Here is a 21296-nt window from a genome sequence, read left to right as displayed (position 1 = left end):
TCTTCTTCTTCTTCTTCTTCTTCTTCTTCTTCTTCTTCTTCTTCTTCTTCTTCTTCTTCTTCTTCTTCTTCTTCTTCTTCTTCTTCTCCTTCTCCTTCTCCTCCTCCTCCTCCTCCTCCTCCTCCTTCTTGTTCTTCTTCTTCGTCTTTCTTCTCCTCTTTTTTGTTTTGCGGAACTGGAGATAGAATTTAGGCCTTTGCACTTGCCAGGCAAGTACTTATTCTACTGAGCTATCTCCCTGGCTCCTCAAGCTTCTTTTCTAAGGCTACTAATCCCAGCCAGGAAAGTTGTACCTCCTTCCAACTCCAACCCCACTGCCTAATACACTCTACCATCAGCTTGGGGGTAAAGATCTCAACCTCAGAATTTGAATAAGATACAAACATCCAAACCATATCCTTAAGCAAAACTATCACACATTTCTTTCTTTGTTTTGTAGGTTATATTGCATTTTATTTCTTTTTTTAAACATCAGTTATTTTAAAGAAAAAAAATAAAAACAATAGTACAAAATCTCAAAACAAGATTTTAGGAGAGTAATAATGGTTAGTACATTGTATATTGTTATTGCCAAAGTAGTTTCTCATGTTACAAGATATAGGCAAGAAATAATAAATAAACAACATAGGTACAAACCTCTGGTTTTTTTAAGTCAACAGAAAATGGAAATATACTTTTTAAAGTTTCTAATACTAGGAGAAGATATCATACAATGTCTTTTAAATAAATTGTAAGTCAAAGATACAGTATAAATCTTAGAACAAAATTAAGATTAAGCAATATTCAGAAAATTAAATGTTTCAAAACAGTTGAACTAAGAAAAAGTTTTCATGATAGCAAAGAAGTACTAAGAGTAAAACATAAGATAAATACTGGAATGGCAAGTAATTGACCAGCACTTCTAACAGTTTGAGGATAGGATATTGCACAAAGTTCTAGTGTGTTGTGGACATGCATAATGACTGTGACAGTTACTGGTGGCTAGGCGTCACTTGTGGAACTGAGCTATAGCTATTTCTTTGAAATCCACCCTGTAGACTCAGGTGGAATCATGACTCATCAAGTGGAAGAGAAGTCCATTTGTAGAGTGTGCTGATGAAAATATTCTGCTGCTGAACACAAAAGAATAACTGAAAGACTACTGTTGTATACCTCTTATTCTCCTCTGTTTAATTGTTTGCCCTATTTGGCAGGTTCTTTCCATTCTCATTCATGGGGCTGTGATCAATTTGCTCCCTCTCTAGAACACCATTTAGTAGCCTGTGTAGGCCTGGCTTTGTCATCATGAAATTCTTTAGTTGTTCTTTGTCATGAAAAACACATTTCTAAGATTTCTTGCCAATTCTATTTATTTATTTATTTATTTATTTATTTATTTATTTATGTATTTATTTTCCAGTACTGAGAATTGAGCCCAGGACCTTCATACTTGAATTATATCTACTTTTTTTTTCTTTCTTTCCTTTTCTTTCTTTTTTCTTTTTTTTCTTTTTGAGATAGGGCCTGCTCAGACTCTTGATCTTCTTGCCTTACTCAGCTTCCCAAGTGCCGGGATTATAAAATGGCCCACCGTGCCCAGCCTTATTCCCATTTTTAACACATATTCTAACTATACATGTATCATAATGTTTGAGATCATTCTAATTTTCCTTTTGATAAGCATAACGTGCTCTTTTAAAGAGAAAAATGAAATCTGAGTTTCACTATAATAATCTGCTGCATTCTCAGAAGTGTGTCCCCACCCGATGTCGTGCTTTGTGCACATTGCATCAGACAGTGGGTGGCGTTCCCCAACCGGGGTGGCCCTGGTTTCTGATGCTATACCTAGTCATGGTTTTATAAGGTCTGTCCACTGTACTCAACATGAAACCACTGAGAATACAAGTTCCACTACAGCAAGAACTTTGCCTTTTTCTTTTTTCTGCTGTGTCCTTAACCCTAGAACAGGGCCAACCTCAGAGCAGGTGCTTAATACTTGTTGAAAAAATGGTGAATAAATCGAATCTATGACGTGTGATAGAAAAATGTGGTGTGTTTAAAAGAAAATTCATTACAGCAGGCATTGCCATTAGCCCATCTCCGAATGTCCTGTCTTGCTTCAAAAACACATGTATGCTATCATCCTTGCCACTTTTTGAAGTGGTTCTGGAAGTTTTCTTTCATGTGTAAATATCACCTTTCATGGTCATTTTGACTTTGGCAAAGAGCCAGAGTCGCTTGGTGCCAGATCTGGTGAGTGAGGCAGGTGAGGACACCCTGTGATCTTTTTCCAAGCTGCCTTTCTGTGGACGGCTCTGGGCAGCAGCGCTGCCCGCGGGCTTAATCGCACGTCATGCGGCCGCTCACAGGAGCCCTTCCAGAAAGGCTGCAGCACCTGCCAAGGATGGCGAGACAAGAGCGTTGGAGGTGAGGAGGGGCATTTTGAGAGAGGTGAACGGTGGGAATCAGTTATATCCGATTAACACTCCCAGTGTTACATTAAATGGACCGATTCCATTGCTGCGGAGTTCTGAGCAACATTTACCTACCAAACCTTTACTATGGGGAAAAGATGACTTACTGGTCAAAGTGGCCCCAAAGAGTGGCCTAGAGCAAGCCTGCTGCAGGCCACCCACCACACTGGGGGGATTTGTTAGACCTATTATTTGCTATTGATTAGAGTATTCGATACCTGATGAAAAGACTGAATTAGTTATCTACATTTATGCAAAATAAAAAGATTTCCCATCATGGCTTAAAACAAAAAAAAATATCCTTTATTATCTCTCAAGGTTTCTACTTGGTTTATTTCAAGCCCTCCATAAGCATGTCCTTGGTGACAAATGTCGCGCCGTGCCCAAGGCTCCTGGTGCCAGCTGCAGCCAGCTAGGTCTCAGCAAAGGAAGCTGCTTCTCATGTACATATAGGGGTCAACCAGGGGTCTTGGTCACAAAGGCAAGGTCACCTACCCGCAGGAACAACCAGACAATCCCAGAAGGCCACAGTGAGAAATCCAAATGCCCCAGGAGCCCAGTGTCCCCAAGAGTCCTGGCTTTCCTTTCATTCTGATTCTGTGGATTCCATGTGAACTCCAAAGGAGATAAATAAGTAGGACCAGCGTCTTCAGCACCCCGGACCTGCCTGAGGGCAGCGGCTTGGCCCTTGGAGGACCTTCTTTGCGCCCCGGGAGTCTGACTGGGGGCAGGCCTCCGCTGCTGTCCCAGGGCTCCTCCAGGGCCTCCTCTTGTCGCCCCCAGGCTCAGGGAAGACCACCCTGCTGGACGCCATATCAGGGAGGCTTCGGCGCACGGGCACCCTGCACGGGGAGGTGTGCGTCAATGGCCAGACGCTGCGCAGGGACCAGTTCCAGGACTGCTTCTCCTACGTCATGCAGGTGGGCGCGTGTCTCCCCCACTCCGCCGCCCACACCCCGCCCGGGCCGCCAGGCTGACGTGGCCTCCTCCCCGCAGAGCGACACCTTCCTGAGCAGCCTCACGGTGCGCGAGACCCTGCGCTACACGGCCATGCTGACCACGCGCCGCGGCTCCGCAGACTTACTGCAGAAGAAGGTGGGGACCCCGGGCCCAGCCCAGCAGCCCCGTCCCGCTTAGCCTTCTCCCCGTGGGGCTCCACTTGCGCATCTCGATGGAGATCTGACCCATCCAATCCGCGTGAAATACATAGCTGGATTTCGCGGTACACCTGGAAAAAAACACCCCCCTCCCCCCCAAAAAAAACCCAGAATGTGAAGTAATCTTCTTCAGAATTTTCCAAAATATTGATGGTAGGTTGAAATGGTAATATTTTGAGTGTAAATATTATTATTAAATTAATCTAACCTTTAACTTTTAAACTTTAAAAAAAATCTGGGTGACGGGCACATCCCCTCCTCAGTGTGGCTTCTCCAAGCCACTGGACTGGGCCATCCTGTGAGGTCTGCATGGAGCAGCTACCTTATTTTTCCCACAGATTTTCCTCAGCTTCCTTTGTGGTGTCTTGAACGGGCCTCCTCCAACTGGGATTAAGTTAATGAAGGCAGGGACTATGGAATAGTCAACTCTTACTAGGTTCGAAGCTATTTCTTAAGTGCAGCCATTTTGGAAGTAGACCCGAGTAAACCTGTGGGAATCCTCCCTGGAAACTTTGCCTCAGTTATGTCTGGACTGTGAGACCTGGGAGCCATGACAGGTCGAGTGCCACCTTCAGAGAGGCACAGCTCCCCGCCAAGGAGGCTTGTGGGTAAATGGCATTCTCCTGTTGGAGCATCCTGGTCCACCGAGGACAGCCTTGGCAGGGTCTGCCCTCAGGAAGGACCAGGGCGACGCCTGGCCCAGGTCCCCACTGTAGAGTGCGCAGAGGATGGCAGGCTCCTACCATTTCACCTGGTGTTGTTTGCTCTCCCATCTGGCTGGCCTTGGGCAGAACTTGCCTTCCGCGCAGGTCTCACTGCTCATATCAAGCTGTGAAGAAGACGTTGTCTCTGTCTTGCAGAACAAAGGACAGGTACTCAGCTAGGACCAGGCAACTGGGAATGGCAGAGCTGAGGGGAGTCCAGTTCCTCTGGCTCCATCATGCTCCCCCAGCCCCTGCGTGGCTAAGGTGACACCACAGCTCCCTCACCAGGCCTGAGTGCACAGGCATGTTCACATGGCTCAGGGCCCTGATCACGAGGGAGAGAGGCCATGGCCCCTCAGCAGCTTTCTTTCTGGTGGGTTAGCATTTCTCTTTCTAAAATAGGTAGGAGAAAAACTACCTATCTGTTGAGCAAGTCATGAGCAGATTCTTCTGATGGAGTGATTCCATTCTACCACACCCCTTACCCTAGGGAGAGAATCTAAGAAAGCCATGGGCAGAAATCTTCAGCCAGTTCCTGTGTCCCATGAAATGGCCACACGGCAAGTTTGCCTCCTCTGCCCAGCATAGGCAGCCCCCAAATGTCCTGAGAAGAGTGATAGCACTCCTCCCTGAGGGTCCTTTTTGAGCAAAGCCAGTCCATGGCAGCTGAAATCTTGAGTAATGTAGTGAGCAGGAGGCACCAATGATAACAGAGATAAGGGCCGTCAGACCCCCTGTGACCTGAGGAAGCTGACAAGAAAACCTGGCTGTCGAGAGTGGCCTGGAGCCTGCTGAGCAGGTGGCTGGGCTTGGTGCTCTGTGGAGCCCCTGAGCACTCCAGGGGCCCTGACTCCTGCGAGAGCGGGAGCTTGGACAGGCTGTGTCCTCTATGAGAACCTGTGCTCCCCTCTAGGAGGATTTTTTTGGTGCGGGGAGGGCTGGCTCAGGATGCCTTCAGGGCAGGTCTGGTAAGGCTTGATGATCTGGGGATCAAACCACAGCATCCTGAGCCTGACTGCTTTGTTTAAGCAGTCACTTAAACAGCTGAGCTAATTGGCAGACCCCCGTGCTCCCCTCCATAATGAATAGGAGTAATAATGCCTCTGTCTAGGGTTTATGTGAAGAATAGATCAGACGGTGGAAGTGCCAGGGCACAGAGGGGACGGGGCTTGACGGGTCCCCCAGTCTCTTCAAGACTCTGTGAATTCCACTTTACATAAAGGCTGCACAACCACAGAAGAGGTTTCCAATCAGGCACAAACACCCAGGACAGATTGGGCAGCTGTCTCCTCTGGCCATCCCGTCCAAGCCCAGGGGCAAACTTGCAGCTTCCGTGCAGCTGCAGGCATGAAAGGAGGTTTGGAAGTTTATCCCCGATGGGGAGCGCGCAAACCCAGATGAGTCAACCCAAGCCCAATTCCAGGACCTTTTAGTCTGAGGACAAGAAGAGTCACTCCTTTTTTCTAGATCATCTCAAACTAGTTTATTTACACACTCACTCTTATTATTCTTCTTCATCTGTTTCAGATGTGGGCCTTCTTTTGATTAGCACTTCCTGTGTGCTGGAGAGCTGCCCCTGCCTTCTCTGGAACTTTGTTCCACACAGCTCTCCTCTGTTCTCCAATCTAGCTGGCTGTGGCTGTTTTTCAGTGCAATACATTTATGTATTTATTTATTTCCTTATGAAAAGAACACAACCACATCTGAGGAGGATGGGGACAAACACATTGCCGTATCCATATTCAATTTTCCTCTATCTGCTTCCTCCAGAGCTGCATGCCAATGGGTGGTCAGTCAGACTCTAGGATGTACCTAGGTGATGCAGGGAGAACCAGGTTTAGTTTGAATTTGGATTTGTAAATGCATGAAATATTTGTTATAATAAGTTTTAAGATTGAAACACTTATAAAAGTATGCTGTATTATAACGACCGTTTTGGACACTTTTTCTGTATGGGTGAGACAGAGGCAGCATCTAAAAACAGGGGCTCAGCAAACTATCTGTCGTTTCATGACGAATCTCCTGGCAGAAAATATGAGCATTTTTTTGTTGCTCCAGAGACTTAAAATATATATGCCTTCTCATTTCAATCTGATACGTGTGTAATGTTGTGACCTAAGCCACACTGGATGTCGCTGCCATAGGCTGATTTCCCCAGGACCTGGTGAGTCAGGATGTGGCTGGGTGCTCTCAGATGTTCCCTCTCTGGCCACTCCCAGCTGGGAAGCTGAGAACACAGCTGTCACATGGCACTCAGCGGGCCTGGGCTTTGTGTCTCCCACAGGTGGAGGCTGTCATGGCAGAGCTGAATCTGAGTCACGTGGCAGACCAAGTGATTGGCAATTACAGCTTCGGGGGCATTTCCAGTGGCGAGCGGCGCCGGGTCTCCATTGCCGTCCAGCTCCTCCAGGACCCCAGTAAGTGAGACACAGACCTAAGTGACCTGGGCACTTGCCACTTGTCTGTGGATGCTCAAGGCTGTTTCTTCCTGGTCTGCATGTGGAAAGGACTTTGGGTAGCACTGAACTCACTGACCTCTCCCCACTGGAGACCCAGGACTTTTGCAAGTACTATGTAGTTTATTTCCTAAGCATAGGTAGTTCCCAACTGAACAATGGTCCCCACTAATAATTTTTCAACTTTTCAGATGATGAAAGCAATACACACAGTATAAACTGTACATTAAATTTTGAACTATGATCTTTTCTTGGGCTAGTGAAAGGTATCCCATTACCTCCCCCACCACCCCATGCACACACATACTGCACCCGTACTGGGGATTGAACCCAGGGCCTTCACACTGAGCTAGATCCCCATCCCTTTTTATTTTTTATTTTGAGAGAGTTTCATGAAGTCACTGCGTTGCTCATGCTAGGCTGGACTTTATGATCTTCCTGTCTCAACCTCCCAAAGTGCTGGGATTACAGGCAGTATCCTATTCTCTTACAATGCTGGGCCGCACCAGTAGGTCACAGTTTTGGCCGTGTGGTCGAAAGAGGGAACAATCAGGGTGCTATGCTATAAGGTTCACATAATGCAGGGACCCATTGTGGTCTCATCGTAGTTAATCAGTCTCGGTAGATTAACTGCATTTCCAACACACTGTTTTCCCTTTACTGTGAATTTATCGAACATAACACCTCCATCAGTCATGGGCCATCTATGCAAAACATCTTTAGAGTCAGAAACCTCACATTTGTGTTGTCATGTTCTGTGAGCACTTCGCATGGGCTCAGGGCCTACCCCATCCACACTTCTCACTACGGCAATACCACTGCATTTGCAGAGAAAGGCTGATCAGTTTTGGTAGGACCACAAGTGTTTATGAGACAACAGGAATCAGTGTAGGAATTGAAGGCTGACACTGCAAAGCATATGCCCTGCTGAGGGGCGACCAGGACGAGGTAGCCAGTCCACTGCTCTCTTGCCTAGATTGGCCACTGCCCCACCCGGCTGACCCAACCCTTCCAGGAGCCTGGAGGTGGGGCTGCCACACTGGGAGCTCTTCTTTATATTGTGGTAGATGAAGACTACCTGCTCTCCTGGTGGTGCTTGGTCACTAGAGGGTAAAAAGGAATGCCCTTGAGAGCTCTTGGTCATTTTTGTGGTGGAAACAAGTCACTGCTCCTCCATACGAAGAACCCTAAGCAGTCTGAACGCAGCTCCTTTTCATCTCTCCCGGGGCTCAACAGCTCAATAAAGGACTGGTCAGAACCTGAATTGTAAGCACACAGCCCAGTGGGCGATGGCTCCGACATCTGCCCCTTTCTTCGCTGGCAGAGATCATGATGTTTGATGAGCCAACCACAGGCCTGGACTCCATGACTGCCAACCAGATCGTCCATCTCCTGGCTGAGCTGGCTCGCAGGGACCGCATCGTGATCCTCACAATCCACCAGCCCCGCTCTGAGCTCTTCCAGGTAGGAGGGCACGGCCCTGAGCTGGGAGTGAGGGAGAAGACTAACTGTGAGACACCAAACAACTGGAGCCACCAGTCCTGACTCAGGAAGAGAAAGGATGGAAATCAGGTTTTGGTTTTTTTTTTTTTAATTTTATTTTGTTTGCACAGGGCCTCACTACGCAGTTTGGACTCGTAGTGATCCTCTTGTTTTCATCCTCCCCAGCCCTGGGATTACAGGCATGCACCACCATGCCCAGACTCAGTGGAGAGCTCGACGCATCCAGGGGTGGGGCCAGCACGGCATGCGGACCAGGGATTGAACCCTGCTCTTGAGATCCCTGCTCTTGCCTAAACAGGCACTTAGTCTGCTGAGCCGCCTCACTGGCCCAGAAACCAGGTTGTTTTAGCATCACATTCCAAATCCGTTTGAAACACTCGCTCAGTGAAGTCTCTGGATAATCCTCCGAGGCAGACATCAGTCTATCTCCTGGACAGAGGGAAAGAGCAGAGAAATGACTCAAAATGGAGTCAGTGTGACGGAGCTTAAAGGTGGAATTGCCATTCATGGTTGGGTTGGCTTCCAAGGCTGTGTTTTTCCATTGAATCCTACAGATTCCTTCTGCAAACTCTCATTTCACCCTCCCAGTGTCCTGTTAGCTGTTATTCACTTTTTATACATGAGAACCTGAGATTTAAAATGTACAACACACACACACACACACACACACACACACACCCCACCCCAGGTTGCTCACAGTCACCTTCTCTGTGTAATGGCTAGAATTTAAACCTGGCCATGTAGCTCTTCTGCCTCAGAGGTGACCCTGGGGCTCGGGAGGGGGAGAGCATGGTCGTCTGAGGTGACCCAGCTGGTACATGTAGAGACTCACTCTGACTGTCCTCAATGGGCCCCTGAGGATGCTGATGGGCGGCTGAGGTAACCAAAGGACCAAGCAATTGCTTGGAATTGGAGGACTCGGCGAGCTGACCACACACTGTCTGTTCTCTGATCAGCACTTTGACAAAATCGCCATCCTCACCTTTGGAGAGTTGGTTTTCTGCGGTACCCCAGTGGAGATGCTTGATTTCTTCAACAACTGTGGTTACCCCTGTCCTGACCATTCCAACCCTTTTGACTTCTATAGTAAGTTTTACTTTTACACTCCCCATTGTGAATGTTTTTAAATTTTCTCCTCTCATATTTCTGCCCAGATGGCACCTGCCTGAGTGGGTTCTGGTTTTGCTTTTGTTTGTGGAGGAGTTAATTGGTGGGTCAGTTAGCTCGCCATTGATGACTTGTCAGAATGAGATGGGGTCTCTTTCAAGCAAATGGCTCTACTCCTACTTTGTTAGAGAAAAATTAATGGAGCTACTGAACTCTCTGTTAGTCCCAGTGGGATTCTCATGGTCTTTCTGGGTAGCTTTCAAATAGTCTGATTTTATAGGTGGGCATTAAGAATAGATTTTAAAAAAAGAATAAAATAAAATATAATGTTATCTTTTATTTTTTTATAATGTTATCTTTTAATTTAAAAAAGAATAGATTTTATTCTGAAGAGATGCAGTATTATGGTTAATATTCCTGAATCAACAGTAAAACATTATTTGCTATCATGTATATATGTGCTTTGAAAAACACATGGATCATGTTTTTCTGGGGAAAATACAGTGGACCTGACATCAGTGGATTCTCAAAGCAAAGAACGAGAAATAGAAACCTACAAGAGAGTCCAGATGTTTGAATCTTCCTACAAAGAGTCAGCGATCTGTCACAGAACTTTGGAGAATATTGAAAGAACAAAACACCTGAAAACCTTACCAGCGGTTCCTTTCAAAACCAAAGATCTTCCTGGAGCTCTCTGTAAGCTGGGGGTCCTCTTGAGGTAAGAGCCCCAGAGATGAAAATCAGGCCCCAAATCAGTGTTTTAGGTCTTTAGATCATCACCAGTAATGAAAGAAAAGGCATTAAAATGGGGTGGTTTGGTGTGCTTTCAGGAGAGTGACCAGAAACTTACTGAGAAATAAGCAAGCACTGATGATGCGTCTCCTCCAGAATCTGATCATGGGTTTGTTCGTCACCTTCTTCCTCCTGCGGGTCCAAAACGACATGCTGAAGGGTGCTGTCCAGGACCGCGTGGGTCTCCTGTACCAGTTTGTGGGCGCTACCCCATACACAGGCATGCTTAATGCTGTGACTCTGTGTAAGTGTGGTGTGCAAGGAGTGCACTTCTTTGTCCCCTTCTAGTTCCCGCCTCAGCGTCACTCAGTAAAAGTCCACCAGAGAAGGATATTTTTCTGAACTGCCCCGCCCCTCTCTAGATGCCCTCACTGGGGAAGGTACCTATTGAGTTATAAGCACCTTACCCTGAATTAGCTCACCAGGAGGATGTCTCTGAGGGTCTATGGATCCAGGCAAGCATACAGTCATGAGGCTATGGTGGCAGAGAACTGGGAGGAAGTTTTTCAAAATATCTTTCCTGGCCTTGGGGATGCCACAGCCCATGGGGTCCAGTTGCCTGGCCAATTTTGCAACACCACTTCCTTTTCGGAGCTTACTTTGGAATAACCAGCACTGATATTCAAGCTCGGTGGGAATCTGCAAGCAACACCCAGATGCTTGCTGTTACAGCTTCACTAGGAAGACAGATGTTAGAGGGATCCCTGAAATGAAACACACAGTCCAGGGAATAGGAGGGAAGGACGATGCTTTTTGCAGATTTGATCTTGGAGATGGCCAGGAAGGGGAACAAGTTCCTATGTTCACCAGGCATTTCTGGGCTGAGAGTCACTGTGAAATGCACGCTGCGGTGGGGGCCAGCATGCTGCGTAAACAGAGGACAAAGTGCCCTGCTCTTTCATACCCTTTTTCTGGGACTGATAACACCCTCTTCCTCTGAATTTAGGGAAGAGGAAATAAATCACATCTTTTGCAACCATATTGGAATTCAGGTAGAGTGTAGCTTCTGTGGCGGGGAGGCTCTACCTGCCATGGAGGGCGACGCGCCCCCCTGGGGCTCCCGTCAGCATGGGCTAGCCCTTCCTGCCTCAGCTGTGCGGTGATGACTGTTCTGGAACTTTCCTTCTATGCTAGTTCCCGTGCTGCGAGCTGTCAGTGACCAGGAGAGTCTGGATGGCCTGTATGAGAAGTGGCAGATGCTGCTGGCCTACATGCTGCACATCCTCCCCTTCAGCATCATTGCCACTGTGCTTTTCAGCAGTGTCAGCTACTGGTAAGGGGCTTCAGGGCCATTCCATTCACCCAGCCGGGCCTGCAGGGAGTAAGGGTGCCGGTTAGAGGAGGGAAAGAGAGCTGCAGGGTGACTGACTCCACGTCCTCTGCTCCTAAGGATCTGCATCCTGCCCATTCATGCTTAGTGCCGTGCCCTGCCTTTCAATATACTGGTTCTATAGTAAATTCAATAATCCAGCTGTGGGTGGTGTGGAACCAGAGAACAAACCAGACAGACTGCATGTGCCAGGAAAAAGCAGGCCACACATTCTCTACAGAGTGGGCGCGGGAAGAGGGCTCCACAGTGGCTGGGACTGAGGTCCCCAGGGACCCAGGGGCACAGGATGTGGCCACTGATCACCAGCAATGACATGTGGCCTTCACAGGCTGCTGTGAGCTGGAGGGGGCAGGTCTCCTGCCTGGGCATTACTGATGTGCCAGGACATTGCAGGGATATTGTGCTTTGGGCAGAGCAAAGGGGAGCTGGAGGAACAGAATGGTAACTGGGAAGAGTACTGGGAGCCAGGGAACATTCCCAGAGCCTCTGGGTTTGGACTGCTGCCTTCTTATGTCTTAGAACTTCATAGAGATATAAATCAAGGATATGTAGAGTTACGATAGTTGCAGGATTTGTTGTGGGGAGTTGGAGCTCCTCTTATTATGTGACTTCGGCTGGAATGGCCCGACATTCTCTGATTCCATCAGTGTAAAGGTGCCGAGCTCATGGCCCTAAGAAGGAGAACTTGAGCTGTCCCTGAGGTGCTGCCTCTCTTTATTGTCTGGGGACACAGACAGGTGCTTCTAACCATAGCCAGTTCAAAGGCCCAAGGCATATTGTATGAATCATTGTAATCACGATATAGAAGCACAAGATAAACTAGGGCATGGCTAGTGTGAGCTCCAAGGGTAAACGCTTAAAGGGGAAGAATAGGATGGCTGGTCAGTGGAGAAGGCAAAGAGGTACTGGGGAAGTGAAAGGGGAAGCAATGTTGGGCAGAGGGTGTGTGTGTGTGTGTGTGTGTGTGTGTGTGTGTGTGTGTGTGAAGGTGTGATTAACCTATTAAGTAAAGGAGGTAAGGTAGAAAAGGAGGCAGTGATTGTGAATTTCCAGAAAAGAGCTTCGTAGAGTAGAGTGGGTAAAAGTTAGGTTTTCAAGGGTTGTGAAGAAACAGATGCTGTTAGGGAAAGAGGATACGATGAAAACACAGGGTCAGTTGCTTATGTGTTCACCAAGCCCAAAGAATGGCTGTCTTAGGATGAGATAAATAAGAGTATTAGAGCTGGGGAGATAGCTCAGTAGAATAAGTGCTTCTCTGGCATGCGCAAGGTCCTGAGTTCAATCCCCGGTACCACAAAAATAAATAAATAAAAATAATAAGAGTATTAGAAAGCACCAAGGGGCTGGAGGAGCAGCTCAGGGTTAGAGGCCCTACCTAGCATGTCCAAATCCCTCAGCTCTATCCTCAACACCACAAGAAGTAAACAAAAATTAGAAACTACAACAAAATTTATTGTGAGTTCGATGAAGATCCAGCCCAAATTGGGAAGGTCACAGATCAAGGTTTCAGAGTAGACCCAGGTAAGTCCAGAGAATCAGAATAACATGCACACGTAGGTGCTAGTAGATGGGAAATATTTGGCAAAGATGGGGCTGGGGAGGAGGAGAGGGAAGGAGAGCGAAATGGAGAGTGAAGATAGCAAGAAAATTATAAACTAGGAGGTGAGTTCAACAGTTGAGAACAGGCCACAGGCCTTGGTCAACACGCTTTGAACATGCTTCTTGGTCCCCTAAGCCAGAAGACAGGGAGTGCAAGGGTGAAGACAGATAAAGCCAAGAATGACAGAAGCAAGCAAGAACCTGGGACAGTGAGGACTGAGGGAGGCTGAGGTAAGAGAGGGTGCACTTAGAGTCTGGATCCTTGTGAGTGGGTCCGTTTTGAGTACAGTGTAAGATGAAGACATGCAGAGTGACCCAGGCTAGGCAGATGCAGCCCCTGGAATGGAGATTAGGAGAGGATGAGGAGAGGTCCATGCAGATGTTTCCCAGGGGCTCAAGACCTTGGGAAAATGAAAGTAAGTGATCCTGACCACACCGGGTACCAATGTTAAGGTTTCCTGGACATCTGATAGGGAACGACCCTTGGCCAGGTCTATAAAATCATTAGAGGGGAATGGAGATTTTAAATGTCACAAGACTACAATAATGAAGGGAATCAGTAGTATAAACTGTCATGATTTGTGCCAGAGGAAAGGTGGTGGCCTTGAAGAGAGGAGGAGGGTATAGGACAGTCCAGTTGCTTTTCCTTACTCTATGGCTGAAGAGCAACCCGGGGCAATGGGTGCTTGAAACCCCTATCATACATGAAATAAAATTTGGGGAAAGCAATGTCTGAGAAAGGGGTACAGCCACAGGCTTGCTTGTTTACAAGGAAATCAAAGTCAAATCAAGAAAGGGAGATTAGAATAAAAGATAAGAATGGAACAGAGGCCTGGAGGGAGAAACCAGTCTGAGGGAAGACAAAATAGGGGAGAAAGAGTTAGGGGAGGGGCTTCCATGCTGGCTCCGTCCTCGGCAGGGGTGACACAGGCCGAATGGGCCCTTAGCACTGGGGTAGGAGTGGTGCTGGAAGAACCTAGTTTCTTAGAAGGAGGCCTAGAGGGTCCATCAGCTTCCTTAGTGCAGCTCATTGTGACTGTTGTCTTAGTAACTTACTATTTTGCTACAAGTGCTTCAGTGAGCTGACTTGCATTGAGTAGAGGCCAATGAAAACAACTGTGGCAATGAGAGGTCTCAAGCGTTGGCCCTGGGCCCCAAATGCCTCACATGAAGCAAGCTGGGCTGCCTCTGCTAGCTCTTCCCAGCCTGCAACACCAAGTATTTATGCATAGAAGCCAAGTGTGGCGTTTCTCTTTGATGACAGTGCTTGGGAAGGAAGCTAACGGCCTTCTGTTTTCCTAGGGCTCTGGGCCTGTATCCTGAGGCTGCCCGATTTGGCTATTTCTCTGCTGCGCTCTTGGCCCCTCACTTGATTGGTGAATATTTAACTCTCGTGCTACTTGGTATAGTCCAGAACCCAAATATTGTCAACAGTATAGTGGCTCTGCTGAGCATCGCTGGGCTGCTGGTTGGATCTGGATTTGTCAGGTGAGATCAAAGGGTCAGAGGATTTAGGGTGGTGTCTATGGTTGATGACCGCAAGATGATGACTATAGGCTATAAAGGAATTCCAGAAGAGAGTTCAGTGATCCTGGCTGAAGTATCACTTTATGGTCTGCAGTACTTACCCAGCTTGCTAAGTAATCACTACTTCCTTAGACCTTGATCCAATGACTCAATAAAATGTCTGTTAGGAATCAGAAAATTAGGTAAACAATTAGCGATACGAGGGGCTGGTGAGATGGCTCAGTGGTCTAAAGCACCTACTTAGAACAAAGCACAGGGACCGCGGTTCAATCCCCCAGCACCACATGCCAGCCAGCCCCGCCCCCTGGTGGGCTAAGCTGGACACACACACACACACACACACACACACACAAATAAATAAAATTAAAAAAAAAAACCCAACAATTAGTGATACCAGCCACATACAAACCACAAAAACGAAAAGAAGGGAAACCAATTTGGATGCTTTAGAAAACTCATGATCCACATTACAGGCTACAGATTATATATTTTATTAGTTCATTTCTGACTCGGCTCTGTGGGGTCCCTACTCCAGTTCTCAATTCCTAGTTATTTTCGCAGATAAGAAAAAAGACTGCAGGGGCTGGGGAGATGGCTCAGTGGAATAAGCACTTGCCTGGCAAGTGCAAGAGCTTGAGTTCAATCCCTGGTTCTGCAAAAAAAAAAAAAAAAGAAAAAAAAAAAAGAAAGAAAAAAGAAAAAGAAAAAGAAAAAAGAAAAAGAAAAAGAAAAAGAAAAAAGACTGCACGATAGACTGCTCAAAAAAGTTTCAGGACTTTGAGAACATGTGCTAAATGTTAACAGTAATTTCTCTAGATGATATTAATTTTTAAAATTCATATATATATATATATATTTTATTGTTGTTTGTTTGTTGTTTTTGGTGGAATGGGGGATTGAACTCAGGCCCTTGTGCTTGCCAGGGAAGCACTTATTCTACTGAGCTATCTCCCCGGCCCCAATATTTTCTTTTTTAAAAAATATTTATTTTTGGTACGGGGAATCGAACTTGGGACCCTGCGCTTGCCAGGCTTGTGCCACTATTTCCCCTAGCCCTGAAATTCATATTTTCTGTATTTTACAAATTTTCTACAATGGGTAATCATCATTTTATAATGAATACATGGGGCTGGTAAGATAGCTCAGTGGTCTAAAGCATCTGCTTAGGCAAGCGCAGGGGACTGCAGTTTGATCCCTGGCACCACATGCTGCACCAGCCCTGTCCTCAGGGTGGGCTGAGCTGGCCAGAAAAACAAAAAACAAAAAACATTTATAATGAATACACACATTTATAAAAGAACAGAAGAGGTAGAAAAAATTTTTTAAAAAAAAGGGCAGGTGACACAAGCGGGATCTGAACTCTCAGCCCTTAAAGGTTTTATTTCTTGGACTTGAAAATCAAATCACAAATGAACAAAGAATGAGTACCATCCTCTATACCACTGGACTTTGCCTGAGCCCCAGCCTGTGATGCCCTGGAGAGAGGGCTGACTTGAGTCAGAGACCTCCTGTACCATGTGCCTGCCACAAAAGCAAGTCTCTCTGTCTGTTTTTGAGACAGGGTCTTGCTGCGTAGTTCAGGCTGGCCTCATACTCCTGGGGATCAAAGTTCCTGCCTCAGCCCTCTGAGTGCTGGGATGACAGGTGCACACCACTATGCCTGGCACTCTTCCTTCTAAATTAGCTTCCTCGTTTATGAAACAGGGGCTCTTGTCTCGGCCTCATCTACCTCAAGAGGTCCCCAGGAGTCCATGAGGTAAGCCATGTGGGGATGCAGGGAAGCAAAGCAAGCTAGTTTAGATGCATCGAGAAGCTATTCTGTCCATGCCCTGAAATTTGTCCGAAGTGGCTTGCCTACGAGGACTGCGTAGATCAACCCCTCCTGGTGATGCAGACTCAAGCTTGGCTGTGGCCTCCTTTTTTATATGATTTGAGTCCTTATATTCGTCAACTTGCGCTTTTTCCTGTACCTGCTTTTTGGCAAGAGAAGATTAACTGCTGCTGAAATGGAAGCAGTGACCAACATTACTAAATGCCTTGGATTTCTTGCAAAATCTTCTGCTCAACTTCCCAGCACTGGTCACGCTGGCCTTTTACATTCATCTTCCCTGCTTGGCTGTGGGCAGCATTCGCACTCCTGGCTCCCTCTTCTTCGAACACAAGTGGAAGCGGCTTTGCTGTTCCTGCTACTCGCAAAATATTTCAAGCTCTTTGGGATGAAAAATGCACATGATATAGACATGAATGCAGAAGAAAGGAACAATTACCCCAAACAGCACAACCCAGAATTAAACCTGGTTGCATATGCAGCTAGACTTCATGGAACATTTTTAGTAAAAATGGGATTGCACCATGTACATGACGGGAAGGGTGCGTCCTTTCCTACCACTTAACAGTGTAAGAGAGAGAGTTCCACGTCAGCAAATCTAAGTCCACGGTGCCTCCCTCTTGAGTGCACGCCTGGGTTTCTAGCACAAAGCCGGGCCCTCCTGTGTGCCTTTTCACTTCCTTTGTGTCCCTCTGACTACCTCCTGTTCCCATGACCCAAGGAGCTCTCTCTGAGCAAGGCTAGCTCACTTGTCACACCTTTCACAGGGCCCAGCTCTCGCTCTCCACTGAGGTCAACATAGGGTTTTTGCCAACCTAGTCAGCTCAGGACCAATTGACAACCTCTCCATGTAGCTCCTTTACTTTGTGCTTTAGGAAACTGCCACTAACTAAAAGTTACAGGGCTTGGGGGGTCACTTGGGAATAGGGAAGATCGTAAACTCCAAATACAAGAGTGTCATGGATGTGTAAGTCTATTTTTCGTATGTCCTTGGCGTAAACAGGCCACTATTCTGTATTTTTATAGTCTTAATCCTTTCATGTCTCATTTTTGGAATGGCAATAACAATGGAATATAATGAAATATTTTCTCTTCAAAGTCTTGTTCCTTGAACTTTTCTAGGTAACGTATATAAATTCCATGAAAAAGTTCAAAAATTGCAGTTTGGCATAAATGAGTTAAGGATATATAGTCTGTGTCTCTAACCACATAGTGAGTTCTTCAAGGACAAGATATATATATATATATATATATATATATATATATATATATATATTTAGGTATTTGGTACAGGGTCTCACTATGCAACTCAGACTCATAGTGATCCTCCTGCTTTCAGCATCCTCAGTACTGGGGTTACAGGCATGCGCCACCATGCCTGGTCTTGGTGGCTGGCTCAGTGCACCCAGCGGCAGGGCCAGCACTGCACGTGGTGCCAGGGATCAAATGCCAGTCCCTGTGCTTGCCTACACAGGTGCTTAGTCTGCTGAAGATACTATTTTTTAAAATTCCTAAGGCATTTAGAACCAGAGCTTTGCAAATATATTTAATATGCAATTTTTGGTTGGTAGAAACCATACATATATAGTGAACAAAGAAGGCTGTGGCACTGACATGAAGCTTTTTGACCTAGACTGTACGGGAGAAGGACTTTGTCTTCTCATGAATGTGTCCTTGCTCTCTCCTCCTTTCCCCTTGTATTTTACTTTAGTTCTCACTTCATTCCCTAGCACCCTCAAATCCATGTTTAATCACAGGCATCCTCTCATGTAATATGTGTATGTGCTTTCTTGTTATATAAGTTGTATTTATCAAAAAAAATAAGGCACTAGGCTATCATGAAAGGACTGGTAAAGTCTCTACTGTACTGGATCAGTGAAGTGTAATTAAAATGACTGAATGCTTCATTTACTAACTTGGAAGGAGCCTGAGACATATGTTTGTGGGAAATAAGCATGTTAGGAAATAGCATAGTCTAACTCCATTTGTGTAAAATTTTAGACATACACATAGGTTGTATATATCACCAAAATGTTAACCACAGTTATTTCTGGGCAGTGTATTTCTCTATATTTTAATATCATTTAAAGATTTTTTAATAGTGGGTATCAATTTTATAATTGAGATGAAAAACTATGCTAAAGAACATGAAATAAGGGCTGGCTTTTTTCTTGTTGGGAAAAACTATTTACCAGAGCCTACTGAATTTTAATCTTTCTCTTTTGTTTCCTTAAGAAATGTAGAAGAAATGAACTTTCCTTTTAGAATCTACAGGTATTTCACATTCCAAAAATATTGCTGTGAGATTCTTATAGTCAATGAGTTCTATGGACTGAATTTCACTTGTGGTAAGTATTCAGTTTTGAAATATTATTTTTACATATTATTTTGAGGAAGCAATTTTCTGAAAGAAATGTATTTTGGGGATAAAAGCTATATTTTATATTAAATTGATTTTTAATACCTTGTCTTGAAATAAAAGACAGCATTTTCTTTGATTTTTAAAATAAAATAAGTAGAGGTTGAGTTTGTCTTCTGTCAAACTCAATAGCCTAAGGCCGCTTTGCTATTATTAGCAAGTGACAGAATTTACATGCATTGAATTAAATTGTATATTTTAGCTACTTAGCCCCTATATCTACTGAGCTCACAGAAGCAGGCTATAATGTGGCTTCTGGCTCCTCAAAATGTATGTGGCAGGCAGCTGAGAGGACCCATTTTCCATTGCAAAAGTCTATTCCCAAATCCCATGGGGGGTGTGAGGGAAGTGGGAACACAACAGATTTTTGGCCCCTGGAGGTCTCGGGAATCACCTTGAAGGCAATAAAAGAACATGCAGAATTTAGTGGCTATTTAAATATTTTTAGGTGACAGCATCAGTTATTTTAGGAAATCTGGTGCTAAGTGAACATTATTTTGTCAAAAATATGACAAAATAAGAGGGGGCAGAGGGATAGCTCAGTGGAATAAGTGTTTCCCTGGCAAGCACAAGGGCCTGAGTTCAATCCCCAGTTCCGCAAAATAAATACATAAATAAATAAATAAACAGTAAAAATATGGTAAGGAATCTATACCCCAAATAGAAACAAACCCATCTCCGTCTACAAGTGATGCCAAGGCCTAGAACTCTCACTTCCACTTCATTTGATTGTGAGCCCTGGACTCCCTAAAAAGTCATGTATCTTTCATGAAGAAGGGTGTTCACAGAGTGCTAAGCACTTCCTGAACATTGTGCTAAGTACGTGGTAAGTCACCTCAGATGTGCTGGGGCTGATGTCGTCCATCTTTTCTTTGGCAGGCAACTCAGCTAATTCCGAGATCACTAATCCATTGTGCGCCATGACTCAAGGAATTCAATTCATTGAAACAACCTGTCCAGGTGCAACATCCAGATTCACAGCAAACTTTCTGATCTTATATGTATATATCCCAGTTCTGGTTATCCTAGGGATAGTTGTTTTTAAAATAAGGGACCACCTCATTAGCAGATAGAACAGAGTACTGCCAGGAGATGGAACTTCAGCTGTCAAGATGTGGATGACCATTTCGAATACCTGAAGTAAGATCACCGTGGATTTCTGGATTTCTTCTTTGGTGGGACCTTGTCTTTCCACTACAAGACTTTACCTGCGTGCTTCAGATCCACATAGGCCTCAGGTGCCACGGAAATGGGTCACAGCTTCTTGTTATTCCAACCTGTTGGGACGTGTGGTGTTTGAAAATTGTGACTGAACTGGTCCATGAATGTAAATAATAATCCATAAGCCTACGGAAGATGAGTGTGGATATTTGTTTTCCTTCTTCTACATACAGAAAAATGAGTCAATTTGCAAATTTTGCTTACATTTGATAGAGACTTTGGTAAAAAGAAATGTTTAAATGATTACTGACTAGAAGTAACAGAGAACAAGTTAAAGGTTTGTTGAAACAGAGACTCACGTAGAATTAGGTAAGGAGGTTTTAGCTATCATTTAATATCCACATTTGCTAGGTGTGGGGGTGCATACTTGTGATACCAGCTACTGAGAGGCTGAAGTAAGAGGATTGCAAGTTTGAGGCCAAAATGCGACCTAGTGAAACCCTATTTCAAAATAAAAAAATAAAAGAAAAAGGAGAGAGAGCCAGAGAGCAAGAGCGAGAGCGAGAGCGAGAGCGAGAGCGAGAGCGAGAGCGAGAGAGAGAGAGAGAGAGAGAGAGAAATGAGGGTAAAAGTACCTCGGCGGTAGAGCACTTGCCTGGCATACAGGCCCTGAACTTATTTCCCAATACCCCCTAAAGAAACAGAAACAAAAGGCCATATTCACATTCACTCATCCACATGACAGGGCCCAGCTCTCTGGTCATATTGAGAGGATGTGGGACAGACAGAGGTGGTGACCACGCCTGCCACTGAGCAGCCAGTGGCCTTGCTGAGGGTTAACACTGCACTTGCAGCAAGGAAGGGGCTGCATGGTGAGCACAGCGCCAGGGAGACCTTCTGCTGCTGACTCTGAAGACGAACCTGCCACTTTCCACATCCAAGTGTTATTAAGTCCTTACAGAAAAATACTAAACTCACACAACATTTCCACTGAGCAGAACAGAGTGACAGGAGGGATTCATGCTCTTGAACTGTGAAGAGAATGCTGGAATACAGACACACATATCACATATTTCCAGCGGTGAAACGATGAACATCAGATATTAAAAATGGATTCTCTACTAAATGACTGATTATCTTTTTGATTGATCTTTAGGTAATTCATTATGGGCCTGAAGTAAAATTATGTCAGTGTTGCCATGGTGACTTTGAGCAGCACAGCAAATGAACTTTGTTCAGTTACTGTGACCTAGCTTGTAA

At 45.5% G+C, this 21296-nt stretch overlaps 1 protein-coding gene across 1 annotated transcript in view; it reads left to right on the top strand.

The window, feature by feature from the left end:
- The window catches only part of Abcg5 (ATP binding cassette subfamily G member 5), a 23505-nt gene extending 2984 nt beyond the window's left edge, over positions 1–20521 (top strand). Inside the window, exons 3-13 of the mRNA XM_004627733.2 lie at positions 3237–3373; positions 3450–3548; positions 6599–6731; positions 8095–8234; positions 9230–9359; positions 9885–10098; positions 10211–10416; positions 11307–11445; positions 14404–14589; positions 18692–18804; positions 19755–20521. Of these exons, the coding sequence (XP_004627790.1) occupies positions 3237–3373; positions 3450–3548; positions 6599–6731; positions 8095–8234; positions 9230–9359; positions 9885–10098; positions 10211–10416; positions 11307–11445; positions 14404–14589; positions 18692–18804; positions 19755–19948 (1691 nt within the window). The 3' untranslated portion in view covers positions 19949–20521. The remainder of the gene's footprint in view (positions 1–3236; positions 3374–3449; positions 3549–6598; positions 6732–8094; positions 8235–9229; positions 9360–9884; positions 10099–10210; positions 10417–11306; positions 11446–14403; positions 14590–18691; positions 18805–19754) is intronic.
- The last annotated feature ends 775 nt before the right edge of the window (positions 20522–21296 follow it).

Source organism: Octodon degus, unplaced genomic scaffold, assembly GCF_000260255.1.
Source record: "Octodon degus isolate 3935 unplaced genomic scaffold, OctDeg1.0 scaffold00020, whole genome shotgun sequence".
Lineage (NCBI taxonomy): Eukaryota > Metazoa > Chordata > Mammalia > Rodentia > Octodontidae > Octodon > Octodon degus.
The sequence above is the reverse complement of the archived record's forward strand: the minus strand, read 5'-3'. Positions and strand labels throughout refer to the sequence as shown.